Raw genomic sequence first — 25,946 nt, 5'->3', positions numbered from 1 at the left:
ACTGAAAATTCGGATCCAACAGGGCATGGTCCCTGTCAGTATAAAAAGAACAAAGAAAAGAAATTCCAGGTACCATGCAAATTAAAGCTCTCTCAACACATACTTCGGTATATATTTTATCGATCCTTTCGATAAGAATCAAACCACATGCTTAAAAAAGACATGGGTGAGATAAATTTATTCGTGTACTTAGAAAGAAGGCCGAGCACGTTTTTGTACAGACGGCTTGAAAACGAATCCAAATCCTCTGAACCATAGGAAGTGTACGTTTTAATTAAATTCGTATAACAATTCACTCCATCTTACGTACATGTGATAGGAATACTGTCTATATACTAGTGCTTGAAATTAATCTATCGATCGTTGAAAATTTATCATCTTCGAGAGAGTGTGGAGATCAATGATCTTTAGAGAAATTCCCGCCCGAATTTGACAGCGTCTTGTACGTTAATTTGTCATGTATACATTTTTTTCCAAGAAGGGGTCCACCGGGAAATGTGGAAATTTTACAGAGAACATGAAGAACAAGAAGAATCCATTTTCCTACTTTCTTTCGAGGCAGGCATATATATTCCTCTTCCGTGACTTTTCTACTGGCCTCTATTATTCGTACGACAATATGAATGTGAACAAAACTAAAATGCCAAAAAAAAGGAAAAAAAAAAAACAGAGAGAAATGTGTACATTCCATTGGCCAGGACCTATCATTAAGATCATATCCGATTATTAAAAAGAACGAATCCCATGAATGAAGTAAATAATGCAGAGAGACTTCTATAAGACTGAGAAACCCTACAAGAGAATTGCTTGTAATTTTCTGAAAAGATGATCTTGATGATCGTTTCTTGCCCTGTTTATTGTAACACTTTTTTCTTTATTAATGTTACTGCGTATGAGTTCTTAAACAAAAAAAAAAAACTACAGAGAGTTTGGAATTCATATAGGCAACTTAGAGACTGTCCGAACACCCATCCACGGCATTTGAATCGCCTATTCTCTGTTTGGATTGTAGAAAACGGAGAAAAAGGAAAGTCGTATGAAAATCTTTGAATTTCCTTTTCATCCATTTTCCTCATATCCAGACAAGCTCTTGTAGAGAAGGGGTGAACCATGAATGAGAGTACGGTCATACAATACACCTGGAGCTGCATTATCGACTGTGCATAATCTCCCTTAATTTGTTTGTACTAGTTAATTAGATAAATGTATTGCAAATTTATATGTTCGTACATACAACTCAGTAATTACACTAAACCATTTTGATTGTCGGTGAAACTTTTCTCAACCTCATTCAACAAATCCAAGCCGTCTAATTCGATCGATTTTCAACAGCTAGGCCGAATGCTACCATATATAATCGGATTGGTGATGTATATATAATGTTTGAAATTCTTTCAATATAAACGTGCCACGGTCGTTATAATTACATTTATGGACTGAATAACATATGGCGAGATAATCACGGCCACAATACGCGGGCTAATTACTGCTAGCTATATATTTATGTCAAGATAGGTAGGGGTCCCTTCTAGAGATATTTATCGATGCTCTCCCGCTACCACTAGGCGAGGCGGGCGTACAAATATATACATGATAACTATGGAATTGTGAACAATGTCTCCATGGATTCTTCCTTTAATTTATCCTGTATATTTGTGGTATGTAAATACATAGTATGGTAAACCGTTCTTGACCAGTACTCATGACAAATAGAAGCTGAAAGAAACTTGGATGCATGCGTGTAATTTTCTGGTTTTCTAACAATTGACACAATAAGTTAAATAACTTTTCGATAAGAAAGAAAAAAGAAAAAACTATCCAACCTCAATAAGAGAAATTAAGATGCATAAGAATTACTGTGCATATACATATAGAGAGGGGAAGATGATTATACAATTAATATCAACTCATTATCATTACAATCATCCCATATCCAATTAGAGATCTATATAATCTTTATTCACTTATTAGAGGAAAATTGAATCAGAAATAATGATGCATATACACTGAGTTTTAATGAATATTCACGTTGTCTATACGGTGTATAATTAATCTTGGAATTGCGGCTAATTATATGTATATAGTATGGTGAAATTTCAACCAAAAAAAATGAAAATGAAATTATGAGTGTGAATTAGTAATGAATGATGTGGACAGAAGGGGAGGAAGAGGGGGTGAGAAACCCTAGAAAAAGCAGAGCATTGCCGCAAAAGAGGAGACATCGGGAGGGACCCCAAATGAGAGAATGTGGATGTGCATCGCATCCATGCATCGTTGTCACGTCCACTCTCCTCCCTATAATTTCTTCTTTTTAATTAATTTTTGTTTTTTTGGGAATTTTTTCATGATCAAATTAAAATTATTCTATCCCTCCTGATCAGCTAATTATTATCTATTATATATATATATATATATACACCTAAAACTTAAGGATGTACTTGTGTATAGTACGTAGCTGATATATATCTATACATATATACACAGACACACACACAATTATTATATATGTAAACGAATTATTTTATTCCAGGGAGGAGTGTAGGTTTCGATTCTCTAGAGATTCGGCGGGAAAAAATAAACCTCTCTGGGACTACCAAAGAGAAAGCAACTGACAGTGACTGACCAATGCAAAATGATAATTGCTAGAACCACAGTACACTATATATATATAAATTATGCATACAATTATATGAAAGAAATATCCTTATGATAAAAATTGATTTAATGATATATTTGCTATGTACTAATGCAAGTCGAGCTTCAGATTTAGCATGCACAAGCAATACGACACAGTTAGCAAATTACATTATTTATCAGTGAGTATTTATCGGAGCAAACCTCGCTAGAAGCACCTTGTGATTAAGATTACGACAATGAATCTGAACGAGAATTACTTTATACAACGAGCTGATTTTCTTGCTGAATTACAAAAAAAAAAAAGATTATATATGGATACATATAGGATTTTTTTTTTTGAATATATTTGAACACCAATTAGTACTAGTATTGTTGGGGGGGGTGGAAGAGGAAACAGGAGCTAACCAAAAGACGCAGTCGGGCTGCTCGGTACCGGACGGCCTCGAGCCGAGACCTACGACTGAGTCTGAGGGGGAAGGGAACTGCTCCCCGGCGTTACCGTATGCTGCCCGGGGCAAAAGTGCAGTAGCGTCATGCAAAACGGTCACGTCGCTTTCGTCTGCCCGGAGCAGGGGGGGCGCGGGCAGCTTAATAATGATAATACGGGCAGCACAAGTGTCGGCCTCTTCTCTTCTCTCTCTTTCTTACAGCAGCAACTGGACATGGCAGGCGGCAGCAGAGAGGACCTCGCGGACCGGACGGCACGCGCGATCAGGTCTCCGTAGAAAATCCCTGCGCCCCAAACAGGATAATGATCTCCTCCGGAGCACGTCCAATGGCGGAATCCACCTCGCGCTGCACCCGGAGCACCGTGAGCCCAGACCCAGCGTGTGCTCCGCTTGCCATGCGCCTCAGTGAACCGGGAGCACGGAGCCGGACAGAGAGGTTCCTTAGGATAAAGGCACCAGTCAAAGGGAAGGGGAGCGGTACTGGGTGCATGCATGAGTGGCAAACAAACATGGGTTTGCTTTTTGATTTTAATTTAAATTTTAATTTTGATTTTAAATTCGTTCATACTTCGTTTTCTTTTACCCCCCTCCCTTTGCCCTGCCCTGCATGCCCATTTTGACTGAGTTGGACCTCTTTCTTACACTATTTTTGGCATTTCGACTTTCAGGGCTCGATTGATGATGAAAGAGACCCTCCATTATATTGGTTGATTAGATGTAAATTTCCAATATATTGATTAATCAATGCCAAGGCTCTTCACCTAACTTTCTCTATTTTACGTATGAGTCGTTTGTTGATTATGTGGCGTCGATATTTTTAATTATAACAGTTTAAACATCTTGCTACAAGCTATATCACGTTAGTACAATCTCGGTCACTTACCTGCTTCGTTACACGAGCCATGCTGGAACAGGACTAGCACATAGCGAATGCAGCTGAAGCAGATTGTGTACATAATAATCTAACGCAAAAGAAAAAAAAAAGTGTTGGGAGCATGATAAATCAATGACAAATCGTCTCGGGACAACAAAAATGCTAAGATTGTGCCATTCTGACCATAAGGTCGTGTTACAAAATTCGGGTGAGTATATGACGATGCTCCCAATGTTATATGTAGTTTATACTTTTGGTTTTGGGTGTCATCGTGATTTGGGTGTAAATTAGTAGAAACATTCAACCGTTAGGTGTCTGCAGTAATAAATCCAATATTAAAATGATTATGTGTTTTAAATATATATAACACTCTTGTATAATATATATATATATATATGTGTGTGTTCTTTCCCTACCAAAAAAAGAAATTATGTCCCGTCGATCTCGTTCCAAGAACTTAGCAAAATAGAAAATATTATCATTATTTTTTCAGTGAGGTATTTAATTTTGTTAGTTTTTGTTTTTCTGCAAGCTGAGATATATATATATATATATATATAGCATTAATAGATTCTGAGATGATCAATTATTGGGTCAAAGACATTGGGAGAAGCAATTGATGATCAGCCTTAACACAGGCACCCCAAGTCCGTACTGTCATATACAGTTATTACTCTTTTGCGACCTAATTGTCGAAGATTAGGTTTTGAGAGAGCTGTCCTTTTCTCTGCTAATTGATCTCATGGCTGTTATTAGTTTAGAAATATTTAAAAGAAAAACATCTGAAAATATATATAGAAATATCCAATCCAAATAATTCCTAAATTGCGTCTCTGAATATGATAAAATAAAAACTAAAAAGAAAATATTGATATAATCAACAAATTACATGGATTTCTTCAACTGATTAATTTGCAAATATTAGACAACAATTCCCCAAGCTCTTGTTAAAAAAAATTACAAATTATATTGTCATAAGCTAAAACATAATCAAGAGATCTAAGGATATCGTTAGCGTAATTTCTTATCTGGTTAATAAGTTATGTCATAATTAAGAATCACTTAGAAAACCTGACTAACTACTTCCTCAAGAAATCATTTTTTTTAATGGATTGAAATCATTTTTTCCTGATGCGTGATAATTAAACAATTCTTAATTACTCGTGATCCCAGTCGCCGCCTATATAGCATGTGTTGACAAGGATTATCAATAGGGGATAGATATTTAAATTTTCCTTGTCATTATTAAGGGATAGATATTTAAAACGTTATTGTTGTATGTAAAATATTTAATTTAAGTGTTTAGATTATCTTCAAAGCCAAGTGATAAGATTTGTTTTCTTTCATGATACCCATTATTTTCTAGATGTCTATATATAGTGATTGACGAATGGCTGTACCAGTTTGAGACATGTAGACCCCCCCCCCCCCCAATCCTATCCCTACCACCAAGACCATCCCCAATTCCCCAACTTTTTTTCCCATATTTAATTAATAAATTAACATTTCATTCCATATCACAATTATCTTGACAAAAGTTTTTTTTTTTTTCACTAAGCTTGCCTTTACAATGGAACACCGACATATATTAACAATGCCACATCGAGTAAATATTATTGAAACAACTCACATTTATCATGTGAATGCCATGAAACGACACTCTTTCGTCACGGCTATGCAGATTGTGGTATCGTTTCACACTTTAAAATGTAGTGCGATTAAGACCTTCTCTTTTTAGCTTTTCGGGTACGTGATTCGCATTTGGCATATACGATATGATATTAACAGATATTTAATTAAGGAAAGGGCAGCTTGTTCAGACCGAATCAATTTTATTGACTGTTGTTGCCGTGGCAATCAGCATGGCTCTTCTGGTCAATATGAGATTGAAAACATAATCATTTCATAAGCAGCAAACAAAAATGGGTGGATTTTGCTTCTTTTTTCTTTCCCACTCTGATTTTTTTTTTGTCGTACGTTCTCTGTTTGTTTCCCTTCTAAAAGTTGAAACAGTGTTTTATTTGGTGATGAAGACCTATCTGCTGGCTAACTCTCGGACAAAGGGTCCTTGACCGGGAATGTCCTTCGACTTCCTCGTACAGAATGTAAACCAATCACAGTAGATTTTTATCAAAACATTAGTCATAGAGATGCAAAATTATTCCAAGCTCCAATTGTGTTGTCGTGAACTTAAAGAGTGGTCCTATGTTTTTTCTTTGAAGCAAATTAATATCGGTGAGTGAGCCGGTGACGAGATTCAATTTCCAACCACAAGAATAATTTGTCCCTCGATGATGTTCTCATGTGCGCCCGTACGGTTGAAACTCTATCCCATCAAAAGGAAAAGAGCAACGTTCTCTTTCGCTCTTCAACTTTTGCACCACCCACCAAATTCATACTCATCAGTTGCGACAAGTAATGTCAAACTGCAAATAATAGTAGTCTTTCATCAGTTCAACTTACACACTCCATTAGATCATACCCAATCAATATGTGAATTGATCCCGGGGGATGTTGATCCCGCCGGGGGGCGGGCGCGGTTATATGGGGACGGTACACATATATCCCCACTTGTACGGTCTCGTTTCTCATCGGTCGGGCCGGTGATCCGACACGAGCGCGTATTGCTCTCCCCCTCACCATGATGATCGCCATTCCAATTTAATCATGACAAAACAACACGTGTAAATAAGAACAGTAATGCAGAGCCTGTGTCGAGATGATCCAATGTGCTGCGCACGGTGGCAATCATGTAATTCCAGGTTTCTTGTCATTATGCATATATATATATATATATAATATTGTATATACAAAAATTCAAATATCTGAGTGTGCGTGATAAGAGTTTGAAAGGCCCAATTCAAGCCACAAGTCTCGGGGGTGCACAGTGTGTGCCTTCGTAGTGGTGGGGACTTCAGCTTTACACGTATTTCCATGTGATAAGCCCTCTCCCTTGGACCCCGTAATCATTAGTCTTCCATAATTTAATTAATTTATTTATTCATACATTATATATGTTATGTCTTGATATAATTAATAATTGGAAAATACTATTAATTATACCTCAATTTGGAGAAGAAAAGTATTGATTGATCTCATCATTATTGTTTCTTTATCTGTTTCGCTCTGTCCTCCACTTCTCCTCTACTTATAGCATTTCCAGTCTTATGATAGCTCTTTTTTTTTTTTCTTATAAACCGTAATATTCGAAAGTTGAATTAGATATTGATTAATTTAGTCGAACCGGATCAACTCACTAAAGGATAAAACTTTCACAATGTAAATTTTATGCATTCACAAGAACTCAAATTCAAAACCTTACTTAAACGGAACAAGTGTCGAGCTGCTTGAATCAATTCACATTGATTATCTCTATTAATTAATTCAATCGATTACATACAAAAATGCATACATGCATGCATATATACATACATACATATATATGTATTTATATATGGGAGTGCATTCATTTATATGGCTGTTCTTTTAATATGTCCTAAGTGTTTTGAATAATGATGAAAACTAGTATAGAATTTATCTATGCACTTAAACAAATCATTGCTGACGATCTTGATTTATTTTTAACGTTAGGACATCATTTGGGAAATTGCACTAACTGGCATTTTGAATTGTTTTCCATGTAAACACGGGATAGTTGACAAATGCATTGGTCATTCACTTTTATGTATACAGTATAATACATGCAAGTAAATTATTTGTATTTTTGAAGTAAAACTCTAAAAAAATTCTGAAGTATACTTGCTCAATATATATATATATATATATATTTCGCTCGAAATGACTCAATTTTTTTTTCAAATAAATGCATGTATGGAGTGAACGTATATTGTAAAATTTTCATATATATATATATATATATATAGAGAGAGAGAGAGAGAGAGAGAGAGACATATATAGTAATTGAATTATACGATCGGTTTGGAAGAAGCTAGAATAACGAGCATAAAGCGTGCAAAGCAAGAAAATAAATAGGAAAGAACAAAATTAGAGAAAACTGCATAGCTAGTCATCAATTGGTTAATATGCACTAACACACAGTCCATACTCCATATAATTATTAGAGAATTAGGGGTCCCACAGGTCAATATAGACCTTCATTAGAAGATAGAAGATATATGATATATTTATATATATATATATACATATATATATTAATAATCAGAAGAGGAGTGGAATAAGAAAATAATTAGAAAACCTAAATAGATTTATCTTTCTTTTGAGATCCACTGACAAATTTACATAGGGTTTAACCCATATCCTATCCGAAATCATCTTAAGATAAAGTAGAAAACTCTATCTGCCCCTCTATCCTTTCATTGTTTTACTTATTAAATAAATTAGTTAATGATCTGCGCGTTACGCGGATACAATTGAATAAATTTTTGTTGCAACTCATCTAAATAATTTTACTCTTGATACATAAATATAATTTAGTTAAGATCGAATGAAGTATGTTAAGGATATCCACAAATTACAAAAAATCATTCATATCAATTAAGTAAAAACTATATATTTTTACTTAAACATCAGCTGGACGATACTTCGATAGAGTGTAATTATCTTGAAATTATTAATTGTATATAAACTTTTTCTAAAAGTAAGGCCCGAAATAGATCAATATGAGCCTTTCTTATATTTATATGCATCAATGAATCCTAATTTCATCAGAAACAATAAATTAGTAAAAATTTAATTTTTATTAATAAAATAATATACTTGGTTTAACACTCAAAGTATACCTCTTTATCAAGGAAAATCATATCAAGATTGATAATTTCGTTACTTCTTTCGATCATAATTCTTTTAATATATGATAAACCGTAGCACCACCTCACAATCTATTAAGGTATAGATTAAAAAAGAAAAGTTATCATGCAATAAGCGCACCAAAAAAACTAACATCCAAATAACATCCTAAAAAAAATTACTTTTATAGAAAAAAATATGGATTTGACGATGATGGATTTTGAGAAGACTTGTTGAAACCTAGTGAAATGTTGGTAAAGTCTTGCGAATAGACCAAATTGATGTAAGATATCGGTGGTAGTATATCGAATAAACATGCACAATATATATCGTACAAATGTCATACAAATTAAAACGGAAATTTCTTATCGAATATAAAAGTTCCAATACAATAAAAATTTTATCTAAGGAAATAATAGTCTAAGTTTCACTATACGATATATACGGCATATATATAATGGGTAATAGTAGTCTAAGTCTCAATATATGATATATATAAAAATATATATATTTCTAAAATGAAGAAAATATAATCTATATATTCTACTATATATATTAGATAAGAAAAATATTATGAATATTTGATGTTAGATTAGTAAATATAAATAAACAAACAGTATTATATAAATGAGAATTGGATTGTGGTCAATATTATAAACATCTTGCCCATAATGCAAATGACAACTCTATAAATATTATAGACACACATTAATATTGGTTTCCAATTCTATATTTTGCGATAATATATATGAATGGCAACTTGATTGCTACAATATAAAAAATTTCCTGAATAACGGCTAATGTCTATAGTATATATTATGTTGGGCTATATGCAAATAATATATATATTTTACTGCATACTTAATGAGAAAAATTTCCTTAATACATATATAATGACGTGGCAAAGTGAGATAGCTCTGTTTCTTATTTTTGATGATGTGACTGCATGAGAATTCATCTCAGGTTTTGTTTTCGTATGTATAATATAGATATAGATATATAGTACCATATAGTATTTGTTGAGTGGTAAATAATTTCATCCCATAAGGAGGAGAATTACAAATTCAAATTTCAGGAAAAACACTTGTTGGGGGGAAAAATAACTTTATGTGATCGAACTATCGAAATTGCAAGAGTAATATCTTTCACAATTTCTCTTACCAAAAAATACCATGTATTAAAGCATCCACCACCTTTGTCCTACATTCTTTTTACTCATCCATGAGAGCCTTTGTGTCTACAAGAGCACAAGTGAATGTTTTGAGAGCTTGAATACTCTCTCTCTCTCTCTCTCTCTCTCTCTCTCTACATATAGCAATAGAGATCACAATATACAGTAATATATCCTACAAAACCCTAGCTAGCTACCTCCCAACTTTAATTTCTCTTTATTAGCTTTTTCCCTTCCACTAACACAAAAAGACTCAACCCATCTCCTCTGCTTTTCATTGTTTTTGGATTGTTGTAGATCAAAGCAAAGGGGAGGATCCAAAAAGAAAAGGAGAGCTTAAAGATGATTCAAGAGCTGTTTGGATCAGCCTCGCCACTAATAGGAGGAGCTGGAGAGAGGAAACTAATCTCCATTAGCAATGGAATCATCCTTGAAGGCACCCCGGCTTCGTCTTCCTCTTCGCCTTCTCCCTTGGCTTCACCCAATAATTCTTCCTCGTCCGCCACGGCTGCGTTATCCGGAACGGTGGCTAAAACTGTTGGTGCTACGGCTGCTGGTGCTGGTACTGGTACCGGTTCGAATGGTACAGCAACCCAGTCGTCGAACTCTTCCGATGGCCAGCAGCCGAACTTGAGGTGCCCGAGATGCGATTCCTCGAACACCAAGTTCTGCTACTATAACAACTACAACCTCACGCAGCCCCGCCACTTCTGCAAGACATGCCGCCGGTACTGGACCAAGGGTGGGGCCCTAAGGAACGTCCCCATCGGAGGCGGGTGCAGGAAGAACAAGACCTCCAGCATATCTTCTTCCGTGGCGAAGTCGAGCGCTACCAAGTTCAAGAGCCTATCTTCGTCGGGATTTATGGGAGGGCTCGATCACGAGCTACCGTCCAACCCAGTCATGTGGGCTTCACCGCATGGCTCTCACCTTTTGGCCTTACTGAGAGGAGCCCCGATAAACCCTAATCCTAGCCCTAGTCCTAATCCTAGTCCATTAATCAAGGAGGAAGTACACATGTTTGGACCCCATGTAATGGCCGATTCCGGGATGGCGAGCGCATGCGGAATGAGTCCTCGCGGACTCGGGCTCGATCCTCTGAATCAATTGCCGTCAATTGGCCTGTGCAGTTCTTTCTATAGAAACTATCAACAACAATCCACTTTCCAACAAAACCAAGCCAACCATCAGAGCCCCCAACATGGTTACATGCTCAGTGACGCTCAAAACAATAGCGCGATTCAAGCTCTGTACCAGAGGCTTAAATTATCGACTGGTGATTACGACACCGAGCGACCTCCTATGGCGGCATCAAGCAGCCAGAACTTGGCCATCTCTTCTGCTCCGACTTCTTCGGCTCTCGAGTCAGCTCCAACGGGGGTTGGAGGTGATCAATTGGGTTACTGGAGCAATAACTCGAGCTTGTGCTGGTCGGATCTTCCAACAAGTAATGGTGCATACCCTTGAGAAAACCTTAAAAACCTTGTTTTTCTCCTTTGTGTTTGTTGTTCATGCATTCGTCTTTCAATTAATTAGTTTCCTCTTTCTCGTCAAAAGCTATATATTATGGCGTATAGCTTAGAACGGTTGTGGGGGTCATGGTATATGGACTGACTGTAGCGTCAGTGTTGTTATAGTAATATATATATATATATATAGTTCCTTAGCTTTGTTGTGTGAATCAATTATAGCGTGTCTTCTAACTCTCGTGGAATGTTTGCACCTATTATTGACGGAAAGAAAACAGTGAAAATGAAAAAGTACATTTAGGTGAACCTTTTTGGGGCTGAACTAACAAGTGAAATTCGTACTGTCCCTTCTTCATCCGAATTTTTACATGCAGCCATTGGAATCCTATGAACAAGAATCTTTTTACGGTAGACTAGAATTGATTTTTTTTTTTTTTGGTTGGGGGTAAATGAATCCTTTGAACAAGATTTTACATCAATAGACCATCATTTTCTACATCCAACTTTACCTTTTAAATTCACGGATTAAGTTAATTTTCCCTTCCCTTTTTCTGGTCGGTTTACTCTTTTTTTTTTTTGGGAATGATCGGGTCACCTTTTCTTTCGGTGAACAAGGGGGCGGTAGCACCGACAATAATTGGGTTAATTTGATAGTAACATGTTGGTCGACCCTCTAGCAAGAGAGCATTTCACTAATATTCCGACAAACACTTTAGCTCTCACATCTTGTATTAGGTAATTAATGACATTAAAATTGAGGTTCCATCTCAACTTCCGAGTGACTTAACAATGAGTCGACTCTTCATTCAAAATCAAATATATTGTACATCTTTTAATTATTTTCAACGCACATAAATTTCCCAGCCAAAAAAAAAAGAAGAAAAAACCTACACTTAATCCTACATTTAATTTCAAGTGCTTTTACTGCTGATCTCTTTTTCTCTGTTTTTTTTTGGGCGAATATCCCCTTTTCTCTTTTGAATTATCATTAATTTTCTTAAAATGATGTTGAAACTTCAATTATGGTAACTATACACATTTTTTCTTGGGTGAACGGTAACTATACATATTGATAAGAAAGTTCTTCATAGAGATTAACTTTAAAAAAAGGATGAGGATTTTTTTCAGCAGATTAAATACCTCAGTTGGTAACACATGAGATGAACTATGACATATATATATATGTGTGTGTGTACGGATATATATTATATATGGTGTGCTTGGACAAGCTATAGGGTAGAAGTGAATAGAAGTAGCTTTTTAGGGATACATACAGCCTAAGAAGATTCCTCTCTGATGTTTTTTAACGAGAAAGTGATAGAATTTCCCTACACATGCATGTTTGGTTCAATTTGAAATCCACAGTACAGTACTATAAATATATCAGTGAGAAGGATGGATGGATTCACAATTGCAGCCTTTTATAAGCTGCAAAAAAAAGTCATTTGTCTGCCACTTTGCCTCTAACAAGCACCAAAGCAATGCACCCCTCTTTCTCCCTCCCCTCCACCTTCGCTAAGATTAAAGTTCTTTTTGGCTTTGGAGGCGGAGTTTCTTATATATATATATATATTCTATTATGAATATCATGCACATATATATCTTAATTGGATGAGGAGAATTCTGACATGTTAACGCGGCATATCGTTTTCATTTCATAACATGGATGGATCGAGCGATATAAAGGGATGAAGCGTTCAATTCAAGCAAAAAGATAAAGATAAAGAAACGAAGTGTTTAGAAGGCTGTTAGTTTCACCAGCCCCTTAATTCAAATAATGAATTCTTTTGATTAATGAAAAAGAGAATCTTTTCATACTTGATGAACAAGTAAAAGAATTCCCAGTTTAAATATAGAGATATAATGCTGTGTTTCTAATTCATCCTAGTTGCTTTTATCCAAATGGAGGGGTAATAGACCACAAAAGTTCTCTATATATATATATGATAATTAGTAAACGGTATATTTTGTGAATAAAGCTAGTTCTGACGGTTGAGATGGAAAGTCGACGCACATATAGTGGGTTCGTACCGTAGGATGATTGAATTATTCCTTTGCTAGCTAATGAACACATGCATGATCATGTTCTTAATTAGATCGTCTTTGTTTTGTGTTCTTATTTTATTCATGTGCCATGGTGTCCATATATATATGTTCATATCCAGTTAAAGCGCGTTGTTCTACTGGGAATACTGAACATGGTGAGTGTCGCACTTGTAAAACTACCGGTAGACATGCATGCATATACAAACATTTTTCGAGTGCTTACTTGAATAGTTAACAGTCACATGTGATAAAAGAGTTACAAGTATGTGCAATACTTGCAAATGGTGGTCGTTTATCGAAATCTATAGAATTGCATTGTCTTGCACTTATAGTTCCTCTCGTAAACTAGAAACTTATGCATCTTCTTGCACTATTCCAATGCCTCAAACTTCATGTTATAGATATATTTATGGAATAAAACTATCACGCAAAAGTGCTGGGTAAAATATGACGCTAGTAACTCCTTAACTAACGAACATGAAATAATCCTCGTAAAGATATAGTATTATTAGTATAGCAATTACATTTCCTCCAGGGTTTTTCAATAATTAATCAAGCAACCATACAATGAAATTTTGGTACCTCAAAAGGGATCTATATGACGGTCCATTAAGTGCATCAATGAGTCATATCATTTGTATATCTGCACGAAGATGATTCTCTTAATTAAGGCAGGAACACTTCTCATCATGTGCTATTGGAGAAAGATATACTTGTTCCTTTAAATTTGGCGAAAAGAAAAAGGAAGTACATAAGATAAGTGCATCGCAAAAAAAATGTGGAATTTGTCTGTCTAGGAATTAGGTGTAATCACATGATCAATACGGCCCGACATTTTAGAAACATGTCTAATTTGGATTGCATTTTTGCTTGGATTACTTACTGCAAGGTTGTGTACGTATAGTCCGGGACATGTTCCTAGAGTATGATAATATCATTTTCCTCTGAATACAATTCTTCATCAAATAGAGGACTCGAATTTTTTTCAGTGTTGGAGCAAAATTAAAGCAGATATTCACTATGGTTAAATGTAAAATGATGGGGTAGTGACCTACCGAAAAAAAAAAACGATGGGGAAGTGATTTCTACAATCACACTATCTAGTAACTTTTGGGATACCCTATAAAAGGATAAAATATTGTGTATAATGTGTATATATAACACGAAATAACAATATGGTCCAAATTTTGGATTTGGTCCTAATAAATCATCACGGGGTCGTCTGGTTGACTCGAGTCAGGATCCTCTTTTGTAATATATGTTTGCACACTGTGTAACAGCCCGGTAATTAAAGCATGGAATATGGTCCGAAAGTCCAATCGAATGAAGCACGTGCTTCCTTTTTCTCGACTATGACTAATTCCGAAGTCTTTCACATATGGAAATCATATTTTCATGCCTGAAAAAGGCATCAGTCGAGGAAATATGAGATGGTTGGACGGTTGAGATGCTATCTTAGCACTTAATTGAACCCTAGACGACTATTCGAGATGAACTACAGGGAGCGAGAACGCCTCATAAACTAGAAAGGACCTAAGGAGCTTTTCTTTTTCGGTAGATAGGGAGAACGGAGTCTAGAAGAACGAAAGGACATAAAGGAATCACAAAATACAAAAATAGGGTATGAAAGCCAATCAAATAATAAGTGAATATTATTCGGTCACTATTCAGTAAGAATGCATATCAATATAAATATTAAAAGACGGGACGATGCATCGAGAAGCGTCACGTAGGAAGCTTTTCATTTCATGACTCTTCATGTGACCATCAATAGTAATATGATAAGTTACATAATTTTGTGATGTCAACTCGCTTTTTGAAACCGAAATGACCTGCAGTGGAAGACTAAAATACTAACTTATAAAAAATCAATTAAATTGTCACATTAAGTTTTCCAAGATCAAAATTTTTTGAAATGAAAATCGACTACATACATACATACTAGAAATTGTACCTCTTAGGAGGTAGATAACATGTTGCAGTCACTGGACACACAAAATTTCAACTTAGGTGTCTCGAACCCTGCTTTTTGAGGATTGCAAAGACAGTTTAACATGCAAAATTTCGAAGAAGTCAGCATACCATGTAATTTTGCAATTTTATTTAGAAGATGACATACTTTTAGTACTTATCACAAATTACATTATACAATGATAGTAAAATAAAATAAAATAAAATAACCAGCCTTAAAAGAAAGAAACATCAACGAAGTAGACGAAAAGGAAAATTATTAATTTCGAGTATATAAGGGCCTGAAATAGGTTTGGGTGGATTTTTTTTTTTCCTAACGTCCTAACATATTATAATAAATAACACAGATAAAGTTTAGATGTTTCGGGAAGACAAGACCTATGTGCACAACAACATTACAAAATATTAAAGGAAAATATATTAGGCATGTAAATCTATTTGTTTAGATGCTGTACATAATTTTGTAAGTTTTCACTGACGGATATTTTGAATGATTATTATTATGAATGACGCTCACCGAGCAAAACGGGAGTCCATAAGTTTAATTTATTAGGCTTTCTTGCTCTCTTTCTCTCTCTCTTTTGTTTTGTTTTTTTCATTTTTCTTTATGGTTTTTTTTCCCTCCTCTTTTTTGGCATTCGCTTCGTAGTTCGGCCTTCTTAGGTCCATATATAATGGTGGAGGTGGGTTGGGCTTTTCGCAATTAAAGTTAATATATGCCATATGCCCAACAGTTGGGGGACTGCAGGAAGTCGAAATTATTTTGCATGACAGAACGTCAATCAATCAAATAACGAAAGCACTGGAATTAGTACATGTCTTAATTTTTCACGTTATTACATAAGGACGGGTGTTGAGAGCAAATAGAACCCTGCTTCTATTTTCAGGTTTTGTAATATCCTACCGATGTGGGGGAAATCATTGGCCTTCGTGCTCCGATTCTAGCTCCGGTGCACCTGTCAAGAAGGGAATGTGGGGTTGGCCCCGATTTTCCCCTCCAATGATTTAGTCAGCAAGGATGCTCAAGAGGAAGGCTTTTAGGTGAACATATCCAAGATTTGGTGTCATACCTCAATATTTTGATTTGTTTTGGGCTGTTGTGGGCCTGACTGGGCCTGGAGGGCCTTTAGCCGGGCCCCCATCAACTACTCTCCCTTATTTATATATAACTGACGAGAAATTTGATCTTGAGGTAACAAGAGCATCATGATGCTCGATTTCCATTCTACAAGTCCGAGTTTAATAACCATTCTAGCTGACGAAGACATTGTCATAACTTCATACGAAATGCTCTATATGAAGAATCATGCATATTGAGAAAGTGCTTAATAAATAGGTTATATATCTATCTTAAATGGGAGCTTCTCTGGTCCGTTTAAGGAACCTTCCCTTTCATCTGTAAGCTATCGTAACTTTATTATTATTATTATTGTAAAACCCCATTATAGAAAAAAATGATCTGATGACTTGCAAAGGGGTATGATGGTTTCCTAATGGGCCGTATAAATTCGCCCATTTTTAATAAATTATATAGATTTTTCTGAAAGTTTATAAAAAGAAAACATGAACACTTATGCGGAAGTGAACAGTACTTTTACACAATTTTGTGTAGGTGAGAAGGTATTGTTATGCAGTTGTACCGAGGAACAAATTTTCTGATGTCATCTTCACTTCGTGGGAATTCGTACTCCGATATAACAAATTTTCTGATGTCATCTTCCTTCCAAAATGATGGAAGAATAGTAGAGCAGTATTGGCCAAGAATTTAAGTCTTATATCATTAACGGATACAAAGCAATGGTGATACAACAAACAAATGATTCTTCCGTGTAATTCCCCGACTCGAATAAGTTATAGTAGATACCGAAAAGCTTCTGCGTTCCTAACTCTTCTCTTTCCTTATCGGTCATACCTTCATGACCGTGTATATAAAAAATCGAACCTGATCTGTTAATAAAACACTCTCCTAAATCAGTTGTGCCCCTTGGTGGCTTTACCGCAGAACAGGGCATTAGAAGGAATGTTGTACTCATTGGCAAGGCTCTGGATGGGGTTCCAGACCCGAAGATAGAACTGCTGTCCAAGATATTGCCTATCCCATATAGCAGATCTCACGTTCCACATTCCTTGGTTGTCCAGGGACACGTAAATACTTGTCCAAGAGTTTGGGTATACCTGCATTAGAGAGCAATTAGATTCCGAGCGAAGAAAAAGGACTATCTATTCAATCACCACATTCACTATAATGTACAAGCAAACTTTGAGCTGTGAAAAGTGGATTCTGTGCTGCATATTTAAACGGTGATGTGCTATATGGCTGTTCGTACGCTGAAAATACAGACACTACTGAAGGCCTTCAAAGGTCCATGGTCATGGCCATTCGTTTCAAATATATGGAAGGTATATCCATGTAAAGACAATCTTTGCAGTTGTCGAATTTGAAACGGAACAGAGCTAATAAAGTTCCAATGACTTGGAAATACTTTACTGTTTCTTTATTTATTCCGGTGAGAAGTTATTAGGATGATGGAGCTTACCTGAAAAGTGTGTCGAGTAAGGGTGTCAACGAGATTATAGCTCTGCCTGCTTGCCTGGGTCCACTGCCCGTTTCCATAACTGTTTTGGTTGCAAGGAATACATCGTTAGGACCTCATCACAGAAAATCGAACCAAGTTCCAGCTGACTTAGTGAGTCAAAGGTTCCCTTACCCGACAACCCAGAAGTCATAACCATCAAGATGCCACGACTGGATTGTGTTTTCGTTATTCTGGAAGACAATTTCGAGGAACTCATGAAGGTTGGCAGGCAAGACAGAGGTTGCGAGAAATGGGGATCCGGCCGAAGGGGAAGTTTGGAGAGAACTCATGCTGAAGACTCCCGGAATGTTGAAGTGATCAGCGAGCTTGAGAGGGGTGTCGGCATTAATGTAGGATGCACCATTAACGGCATACCGTTGTTTCCCATTGATGAGAGGGGCCGAGTTGGCCAACCTAATCGTCCTCGATGGAGTGATCTTCCCATAGTGGAATGAGCCCTGAGGATTTGGTCTCGCTGCATTTGCAGTCAAATTCCACCTGCAGGAGAAATTCAATAATTCCATATGAGAACAGAAGTTAAAGAGACATGTTTGGTTAAAGAAACGGAACAAATTGCTTGGATTTCTGCCTATTTATATACCTATAGGTTCTTGCTTGCTTAATGGACCAATCAACTTCAACGGTCGGGCCACCAGGGACGGGGCCAGATACTGGAGTCTTAGAGTTCGAGTAGTGCAGGACTCCTATGGCCGTTAAAACGGTCTTAGTGAACCGAGTGGAGGCAACTATGTAGTAATCTTTTGGAAGCTGATTTAAGGTCACCAAGACCGTGACGGATTGTCCCACATGAACGTCAAGAGAGTCGTAAATGTTCTGAACTGTATGAGAGCCCTCAACCTCGACTAGCTTCATGTTATGGCCTTGGATCCTGAAGTTCAGAGAGGTCGATAGCCCCACATTTGAAACTCTGAATCTGTAAGTTTTGCCTGAACGAGAACCGAGTCAATTTAGCCAAAATAATTCTCAAAGATAATGAAATTATGGATTTTCTGTGTTGAGAATTTGGCAGACCTGGGTCACCGCTGAAGGTGGGTTTAGACTGGCCGTTAATGAGCACACCATCAGGAAAGGGTAGAGATTTTCCGGAGTCGAGAGCAAGTTGTAAAGTCTGCAAAATTCAATGGAAACGATGATTCCACACTCTATAGAGAACTAGAAAACACGAATACGAGATAACCTAGACAATTTATCCTCTATAAAGATAGGCGTGTTTCTGATGAGTTGCTTCCCCAAAGTAAACAATGATCTTCTATAGGCCAAATGCAGCGCTGTCAAATAAATGTGAACATTATCCCTACCTTGTGGTTGGTCTTAAACCAGTCACCAATAAGTAGAGTGAAATCTCCATCAGGAAAAGGATATGGGACGGGGATCCGAGGCCTTTGATAGACATTGATTGCGCCAAACCCTCCAGCTGCTCGGTGCATTCCAGTCGAGGGGAAGTACGTGTAGGACCCGATCTGATCCTTGGGTTGGAATATGTAGGTGTAGTTCGCATTGGGAGGGATGGGGCAGTTGGTGCCAAGTACCCCGTCCTGCCACGAGTTCTTCCTCTGCTTGATACCATTCCTGATTGTAAACAGAGCAAAAAGTGAACACAATGTCCCAATTCTGGAATTAGGAAGCTCAGCATTTTATCAAACGGTTATAGTTCAATGCTTAATGTGCCGACCACTGATATCTCTACACTGTAATCCTCGTACTTTGAGAGCTACATTATGTGGTAGACAGAATTCCATATTACATCATCTTCTCCGAAGACAAGAAAACACTATCACATGATGTCTGGTATAGAAGAAAGGAAAGAAAGCTGAATGGGATTGCAATTAAAACCGGGATTTTATATATGGCATTTTTATTTTATTGTTGGTATAATATAAACATGACCCAAGTGGAAATGGCATTTTGGAAGTTCTCAGGGCCAAAACTAGTTTTGAAAGTAGCATGTGACGGCTACTTCCATTGGGAAAAAGAAACCAGATCCAGCTGTCCATAGGAAAAGGAAGAAAACCAGAGAGAGAGAGAGAGAGAGCGGGGGGGAAGGGGAAGAAAACCAAACTCACCATGTCAAGAGGAATGGCTGGTCGAGCTTATTGATCAAGTTGAGTACTATGTTGTCATTGGTGACCACATCGAGTCTTGGCCCAGGAAACTGGCCATTTATGAGGATTACCTTCAAAACCCCACAACAGAAACACAAGACAACATCAGGATACTCTGCGTATGAACTCTCGCACCCTTTTTCTGCAACTATAGCTACAGAACTGCAGACACAAACAGAGACAGACGAACGATGTCGGTGTCAAGAAACCAACCTGCTGAGGGACGCCCAGGGGAGAAATGGTGCCGTAGGTGACTGTCCAGGTGTAGAATCTATACGGGTCATCCGCTACGACCAAGGAGACGCAAGACACGGCCAAAGCTCCAAGTATCAGACGGAGGAGCTCTGGCTTTCCCATTGGATCTGCAAACAGATCGATCCCGTAAAACGTTCACGCTCCAGTACACTCGACTGAACCAGCAAACAGGGAAGCCAATAAGCTCACATTCCGGCATCCAACATCATAATATGATTCCTTTGCATTGCTAAGAGCTTCCAAAAATGAGAAAGATCCAAGAAAATGGTGACTTACCAGATAGATGTTCAGAATGGCGAAGGGTCGTAGAATGTTGCAGACAAGTCTGCTCTGCTATCTGTGTCTTAAATAGGAGGCGCGGGAAGGAGGCAAGATCCTTTTAATAACTGCGGTCCAGTTATTACTACTGTGCCGGGAAGGACGGAGGACTCTTGCTAGGTGTCAGACAATTCAAGATTTCCCCAAGAAAAAAAAAAAAGTTTCCTTCTTTTTTTTTTTTTTGACTACTTTAATGAAACCTGCTCTGCAACCGCAGATGCAATGCAAGTTGATGACAGTCTTATCATTAATTCTGTCCGCTTGTGATGTATTCAAGATCATATTCGGCGCATGTTACGCGTTTCCGCGTGATGCAAAGTTGCTGTAAACGCAAGTTAGGTGCTACGATTATGGATAGCTCTCTCTCTCTCTCTCTCTCTCTATGCATTTCCTATATATTTTGCTGCACAAACAGATCAAAAGGGCCCCCGTTACTTGTACACTCGAAACTCGATATGATGCTTCTACCTCGCAAAAGGTTCCCGGTGATGATTCGGAAAGAAAAACGATAAAACATTGAGTACGTGACTCCATATGTGAAGTATGAGCAAACCGGAAACGATCTAGATACGATAACGTAGTAGCTCGTTCATTCATATTTTCTTCTGCACTCAACAGTGCGTGGATTTATTAATACGATAAAACTTCATGGATCCGAGGACATTCGAGTCTCTTCACGAACACCAGACAGGGAAACGTAAGGAACAAATACAAACTTCGCCTAATCGAACCTAATGCGTAACGCTATATTTTTTGTTATTGATTCGCGTAAGTCGTACTGATTTCCATTCGCGTCAAATTTTTCGAGTTAGATTAGGTGGATTTTTTGGGGACAGCTGGAGCTGGATGTGAAGGTATGAACAGTTGAATTGGCTGATGCAATTTTTCTAGTCACGCCATGGGATGCGAGCTTCGGCGAAAGTCTCAAGCAAAAGTTCGCAAATCCAACGTCAATTCAGAGCACTTCGGATACTGAACATATAATAAGTATATCATACATTTCCATATCAAATCTTATACATTACAAAACTTTAAATGCCCACCTACCGGAGCATACACTGCAGGGGACTGCAATCATAAATCTGACATGTACCTCGTGCTCTCGATCGAATGTGAGCCATTGATTGCGAGAAGAACCGCATGGAACTCGTAATAACCGATGGCTTATGTGTTCGGATTCACCGGTGACTTGGTACTAACCCTGAAGTTCATGTGATGTGATACAAAATTAAGCTTGATATATCCCACAAATTGCTTAAAATGAATCAAAGTCCATGCATAAATTTTCAAAAATAAGAAATTAAGGGGGAAAAAAAAAAGAAGAACAAAAAAGTGGGTTAAAGTTCAGTTCAGTAAAAGCGGGCGATTAGATAGATAAAGGGAGAAGCCTGATCCACTGCAAATCATGGAGACTCACATGGGCCTTTTGACTTGTGGACAAGACATGGGTCCACACGTTTATATTCAGTTTCCACGTACAACAGGAGAAAATCCCATTTGAAAATGCCATTTTTCAATTTCAATACGAGAATTCAAATAAATAAACTAATTTTTGAGCCAGTTTTCATATATCCATACATTAAAAAATCAATCAAATGGTTAAGATTATTAATATTGGACAAAAATTAGCAAGAGATTCGGGGGGGTTAGATAGGAAAGAGACATAAAATGTATAAAGAAGCCGACAAAAATTGGCCATCTCGAGGGATCAAAGGGACATCCATCCATACGGACCAAAATTTCAGCAGAAAGAGCATGATGAAATTCAAAATCATTGTCACTATAAATATAGAATGCAAAAAATGGATTCCTCGTTACCAAGTGCGAATGCATCCATAATATGTCACAAATTTATCTTCAAATGTAAGAGATGTTCATAAGAAAGTGAGCATTTGGTCCAGAAAATGGGGATGGAGCGGAACATAAATATCGTAAAACAACACGCGATTACTTTATGAATAACTGCATCTATCAACCTACGCATTGAGTAGGACCTTAAAATTCCTCTGATGGAGAAAATGTTGGATGACCATTCATACCAGTGATTCAGTGAGCGAAGAACTCGTAGAAATCTGCAAGACGTAATCGCCAGATAGCTGCACGTTTCACAAGCCAGTACGTCATCCGCTGCAATCTTTATCAACACGATGTGATGAGGTGATTCAACTAAATTGTCCTCCTTCTCGACAGTCAGATTGGGCAGAGCTCATCTTCTTCCCTTTTGCCATTTCTGTGTGGATCCGATGCTGATCCTCTGCCATTCACAGCAAACCAGAGGATCCATATTCAGTGTTGGCAAAAGCAAATACGTCTTGACCAAGGGTACTACTTCTAAGGTGCCGCCGGCTGAAGCATTCAGCAACTGGATGGTAGAAAATACCCTTGGCCAGGAACATTATCATTAACCCATTATGAAATCGGGGCCGTGTCAAAATCCAGGGTTCTGCATAGCATTCAAATCTATTCCAGTATAAGCAAAGTATCTATCAGCGTCGGGTTTGACAATTGTTTGAATAAATAATAAAGCCCCCAGATTTATTGTCTTCCTTCACTCAAGTTTCAAAGGACATCTGTGGAATGGCTGAGAGAACTCACAGGTTAAGGGAATTGGGACGAAGAGTGATGACATTTCAATGGACGGACTGACTAATAGCGTTCAAGTACTTTTCTTCCTCATGTTTGCATGAATATCTTGAGAAATCACCTTTTCTCCTGATCTGTGTAAACAGTTGTCTAATGAATCAGTTGAAGGAATGAGAGACATATACTGTTGCTGATGACTGGTAATAAACTATGTAGTCGAACCTTCAAGAGCTGCAGCTGAGCGTGGTGACTCTGATTGGCCAGTTGATGAATGATGACACCAGACAGATTTCTCAACCTCAACGGAGCACATTTGAGCTTGCTGCAGAATTTTGCGTTTGGGCTCCCCAGCTGATGTCAACTATAATAAACTTTTCCTATTTGGCCTTGCCCAATAAAAGTGATCATCACCAACCCAGTACTCAGGGAACTTTGGATGAGATGTATGAATCACAAGGAATCCAGATTTATAGATCACCAATAGTCCTTACATGAACAAGTCCCATCCTCGAAACAATGAAATCTGTTTGAATCCCGAACTATGATTTTTCTCCTTGCAATCTTCGAGATAAACTTGATTGCTGTGTGGCAATCTACACAAGTTCTGAGATTCTTAAACACTTTGATGGTAGTTCCTGCTGGAGTTGCAATGATTCCAAATGCAACAGCAAGTTTCTCGCTGTGGTACACTAGGTTCTGCTCCTTTTGCTCTTCCTCTACATCATGAAGCACAAAATTCGTGTCAGGCACGTAACCTTCTTCTCTCATCCTCTTGGACAGCTCTCCCAAGAACTCGTGTATCTCATCCGATTTCGGATGTGATTTATCTCCCACTAAGAACACATGTACCTCTCTTTTAATCTCAATCCAACTCTTACCCGGTTTTTTCACCACCCCCCGATCTTCCATGATCTTTCTGATTTTCGTGACTTCATCCCACAGGCCAGCTGTTGCATATATATTGGCCATGGTAATGTAAGTGGCGGGATTCTCAGGTTCCATTTCGAATAACGCCTCTGATGCTTGTTTTGCCAGTTCTAGGTTTCCATGGATTCGACAGCCTCCAAGCATCGAGGCCCACAAGAACCTATCAGGCTTCATGGGCATGTCATGAATAATATTCTCGGCCTCTTGGAAACGGCCAGAACGGGCGAGAAGGTCAACTGTGCAAGCATAGTGATCAGCAGTGTGAGTAAGCCCGTATTTCTTGTTTATTGAATGGAAATATTCAAGCCCTTTATCGACCAGTCCAGCATGGGTACAAGCAGAGAGGACTCCGACAAAAGTGACATGATCTGGCCGAATTCCTGACCCGAGCAGCGATTCATAAAGGCTAAGTGCGTCCTCGGGCTGCCCATTCTGAGCATACCCCACTATCAAAGAAGTCCAAGAGACTAAATCGGGATGGGGCATCCCCTCGAAGACTCTTCTTGCAGTTTCCATGTTCCCACACTTGGAATACATGTGGACAAGGGCGCTCACCGCGAAAGTGGATGGGTCAAATCCAACCCGAGTCATATGCCCATGGACCTGCCTTCCAAGCCCTTCAGCTGCATGATCAGCGCATGCATTCAGGACCCCAGCAAACGTAAAATCATTGGGCCTCATCTTTGATCTCGTCAACTCTGAGAACAGGGCAAACCCTTCTTCTCTCCTCCCTTTGTCAAAGTATCGATCAATCATTGCTGTCCATGAGACGATATCTTTACCCACCATTCGATCAAATATGTATCGAGCTTCTTCTATGCTTCCGCATTTCCCATACATGTCTGAGAGAGCACTCCAGACAACCTCGTCTGACTCTAACCCCTGCCTTACTATATGACCATGGATCTCTTTACCCATGCATAGACTTGGAATAGCCGCTGCAGCAGCAAGAGCACTTGAGACAGTAAACTTACTTGAACCCAAAGTTTGACGCTTTTGCATGATTCTGTACAGGTGAAGAGCTTCCTCAGGCAGGTCATGGCGGGCATAACCTGATATCATTGCAGTCCAAGAAAAATTATCTCTCTCAGGCATTTCATCGAACAGCTTCCTCGCTTCCTTGACACGGCCGGCTTTCACATACCCTGATATCATTGTGTTCCAAGAACACGAGTCCCTATCAGCCATTTTATCAAACACGTGCCGGGCATCAACCAAATTGCCGCACTTCGCATACATATCCAGAATGCGGTTGGAAATGACAACCCCGGGAACAAAACCGGACCTTTTCATGTGGGCATGGACCCGTCTCCCGGACGCGACATCATGCTGCCGGAGGCAGTTCTGTATGAGGGTCGAGTACACCAGTGCAGAGGGCCGTTCGATGCGATCGAGCAGCTGAACTGCTTCCCTCAGGCGCTTCTCCTCGCATAGAGCATCTATGGCTTCTTTGAACTTGTGCTCGCTGCAGAGACGGTTGATGAGACCGTCTCGAGGGTCTGATCTGAAGAAAGTCTTCTGCTGAAGATTGGACTGAGAAGAATAAAAATGCGGAAAAGAATTCCTCCTGAGGAGAAGCGTACACGGTGGATGGAAAAATTTGTACTTGGAGGAATTCATGATCTGAGGGAGGCAACAGAGGATTGAGTTTTCGGCTTAGAGCGCATATGAACATGAAAGAGAGGTTTTATGGAAAACCTCGTACTCTCCAGCAAAAGGAAAAGTTACCTCGTACTTTATGGATAAAACTTTCCGACCTAAGTCACCTAACCAAAGCCTC

At 38.2% G+C, this 25,946-nt stretch overlaps 3 protein-coding genes across 9 annotated transcripts; 1 reads left to right on the top strand and 2 right to left on the bottom strand.

Annotated features, from left to right (window-relative positions):
• Positions 1 to 9,952: 9,952 nt before the first annotated feature.
• Positions 9,953 to 11,580, top strand: LOC116201965 (dof zinc finger protein DOF1.4-like). Its single transcript, XM_031533452.1, has 2 exons — positions 9,953 to 10,063; positions 10,196 to 11,580. The coding sequence occupies exon 2, from the start codon at positions 10,241 to 10,243 to the stop codon at positions 11,363 to 11,365; it is 1,125 nt and encodes a 374-aa protein (XP_031389312.1). The 5' UTR covers positions 9,953 to 10,063; positions 10,196 to 10,240; the 3' UTR covers positions 11,366 to 11,580.
• A 5,557-nt stretch (positions 11,581 to 17,137) lies between these two features.
• LOC116201371 (L-ascorbate oxidase homolog) lies at positions 17,138 to 20,798 on the bottom strand. Of its 2 annotated transcripts, none has more exons than XM_031532592.1 (9): positions 20,615 to 20,798; positions 20,297 to 20,445; positions 20,045 to 20,154; positions 19,280 to 19,550; positions 18,993 to 19,089; positions 18,562 to 18,907; positions 18,093 to 18,458; positions 17,922 to 18,000; positions 17,138 to 17,559 (listed from the first exon to the last, which is right to left on the bottom strand). In XM_031532592.1, exons 2-9 carry the CDS (start codon positions 20,438 to 20,440, stop codon positions 17,356 to 17,358), a joined length of 1,617 nt encoding a protein of 538 aa, XP_031388452.1. In that variant the 5' UTR covers positions 20,441 to 20,445; positions 20,615 to 20,798; the 3' UTR covers positions 17,138 to 17,355. The 2 variants fall into 2 exon arrangements, with proteins under 2 accessions (XP_031388452.1, XP_031388451.1); XM_031532591.1 differs by having other exon boundaries at positions 20,297 to 20,493; positions 20,615 to 20,797.
• Positions 20,799 to 21,626: 828 nt separating this feature from the next.
• Positions 21,627 to 25,816, bottom strand: LOC116200739 (pentatricopeptide repeat-containing protein At4g37170). Of its 6 annotated transcripts, none has more exons than XM_031531607.1 (3): positions 23,462 to 25,816; positions 22,696 to 23,373; positions 21,627 to 21,857 (listed from the first exon to the last, which is right to left on the bottom strand). In XM_031531607.1, the coding sequence occupies exon 1, from the start codon at positions 25,784 to 25,786 to the stop codon at positions 23,714 to 23,716; it is 2,073 nt and encodes a 690-aa protein (XP_031387467.1). In that variant the 5' UTR covers positions 25,787 to 25,816; the 3' UTR covers positions 21,627 to 21,857; positions 22,696 to 23,373; positions 23,462 to 23,713. The 6 variants fall into 6 exon arrangements, with proteins under 6 accessions (XP_031387467.1, XP_031387469.1, XP_031387468.1 ...); XM_031531609.1 differs by lacking the exon at positions 21,627 to 21,857 and having other exon boundaries at positions 22,416 to 23,116; positions 23,252 to 23,373; XM_031531608.1 differs by lacking the exon at positions 21,627 to 21,857 and having other exon boundaries at positions 22,416 to 23,099; positions 23,252 to 23,373.
• Positions 25,817 to 25,946: the final 130 nt, after the last annotated feature.

This window comes from Punica granatum, chromosome 3, assembly GCF_007655135.1.
Source record: "Punica granatum isolate Tunisia-2019 chromosome 3, ASM765513v2, whole genome shotgun sequence".
NCBI lineage: Eukaryota > Viridiplantae > Streptophyta > Magnoliopsida > Myrtales > Lythraceae > Punica > Punica granatum.
Note: the sequence above shows the minus strand (reverse complement) of the source record. Positions and strands in the feature narration are given on the sequence as shown.

Excerpts from the sequence above, each read along its gene's own strand:
- LOC116201965 (XM_031533452.1), top strand. The coding sequence starts at position 10,241 with ATGATTCAAGAGCTGTTTGGATCAGCCTCGCCACTAATAGGAGGAGCT.
- LOC116200739 (XM_031531607.1), bottom strand. The coding sequence starts at position 25,786 with ATGAATTCCTCCAAGTACAAATTTTTCCATCCACCGTGTACGCTTCTC.
- LOC116201371 (XM_031532592.1), bottom strand. The coding sequence starts at position 20,440 with ATGGGAAAGCCAGAGCTCCTCCGTCTGATACTTGGAGCTTTGGCCGTG. Across the intron at positions 20,155-20,296 it reads CCCTGGGCGTCCCTCAGCAG|GTAATCCTCATAAATGGCCA; the intron begins GTTGGTTTCTTG and ends GGGGTTTTGAAG. Across the intron at positions 17,560-17,921 it reads TTACTCGACACACTTTTCAG|GTATACCCAAACTCTTGGAC; the intron begins GTAAGCTCCATC and ends TCTCTAATGCAG.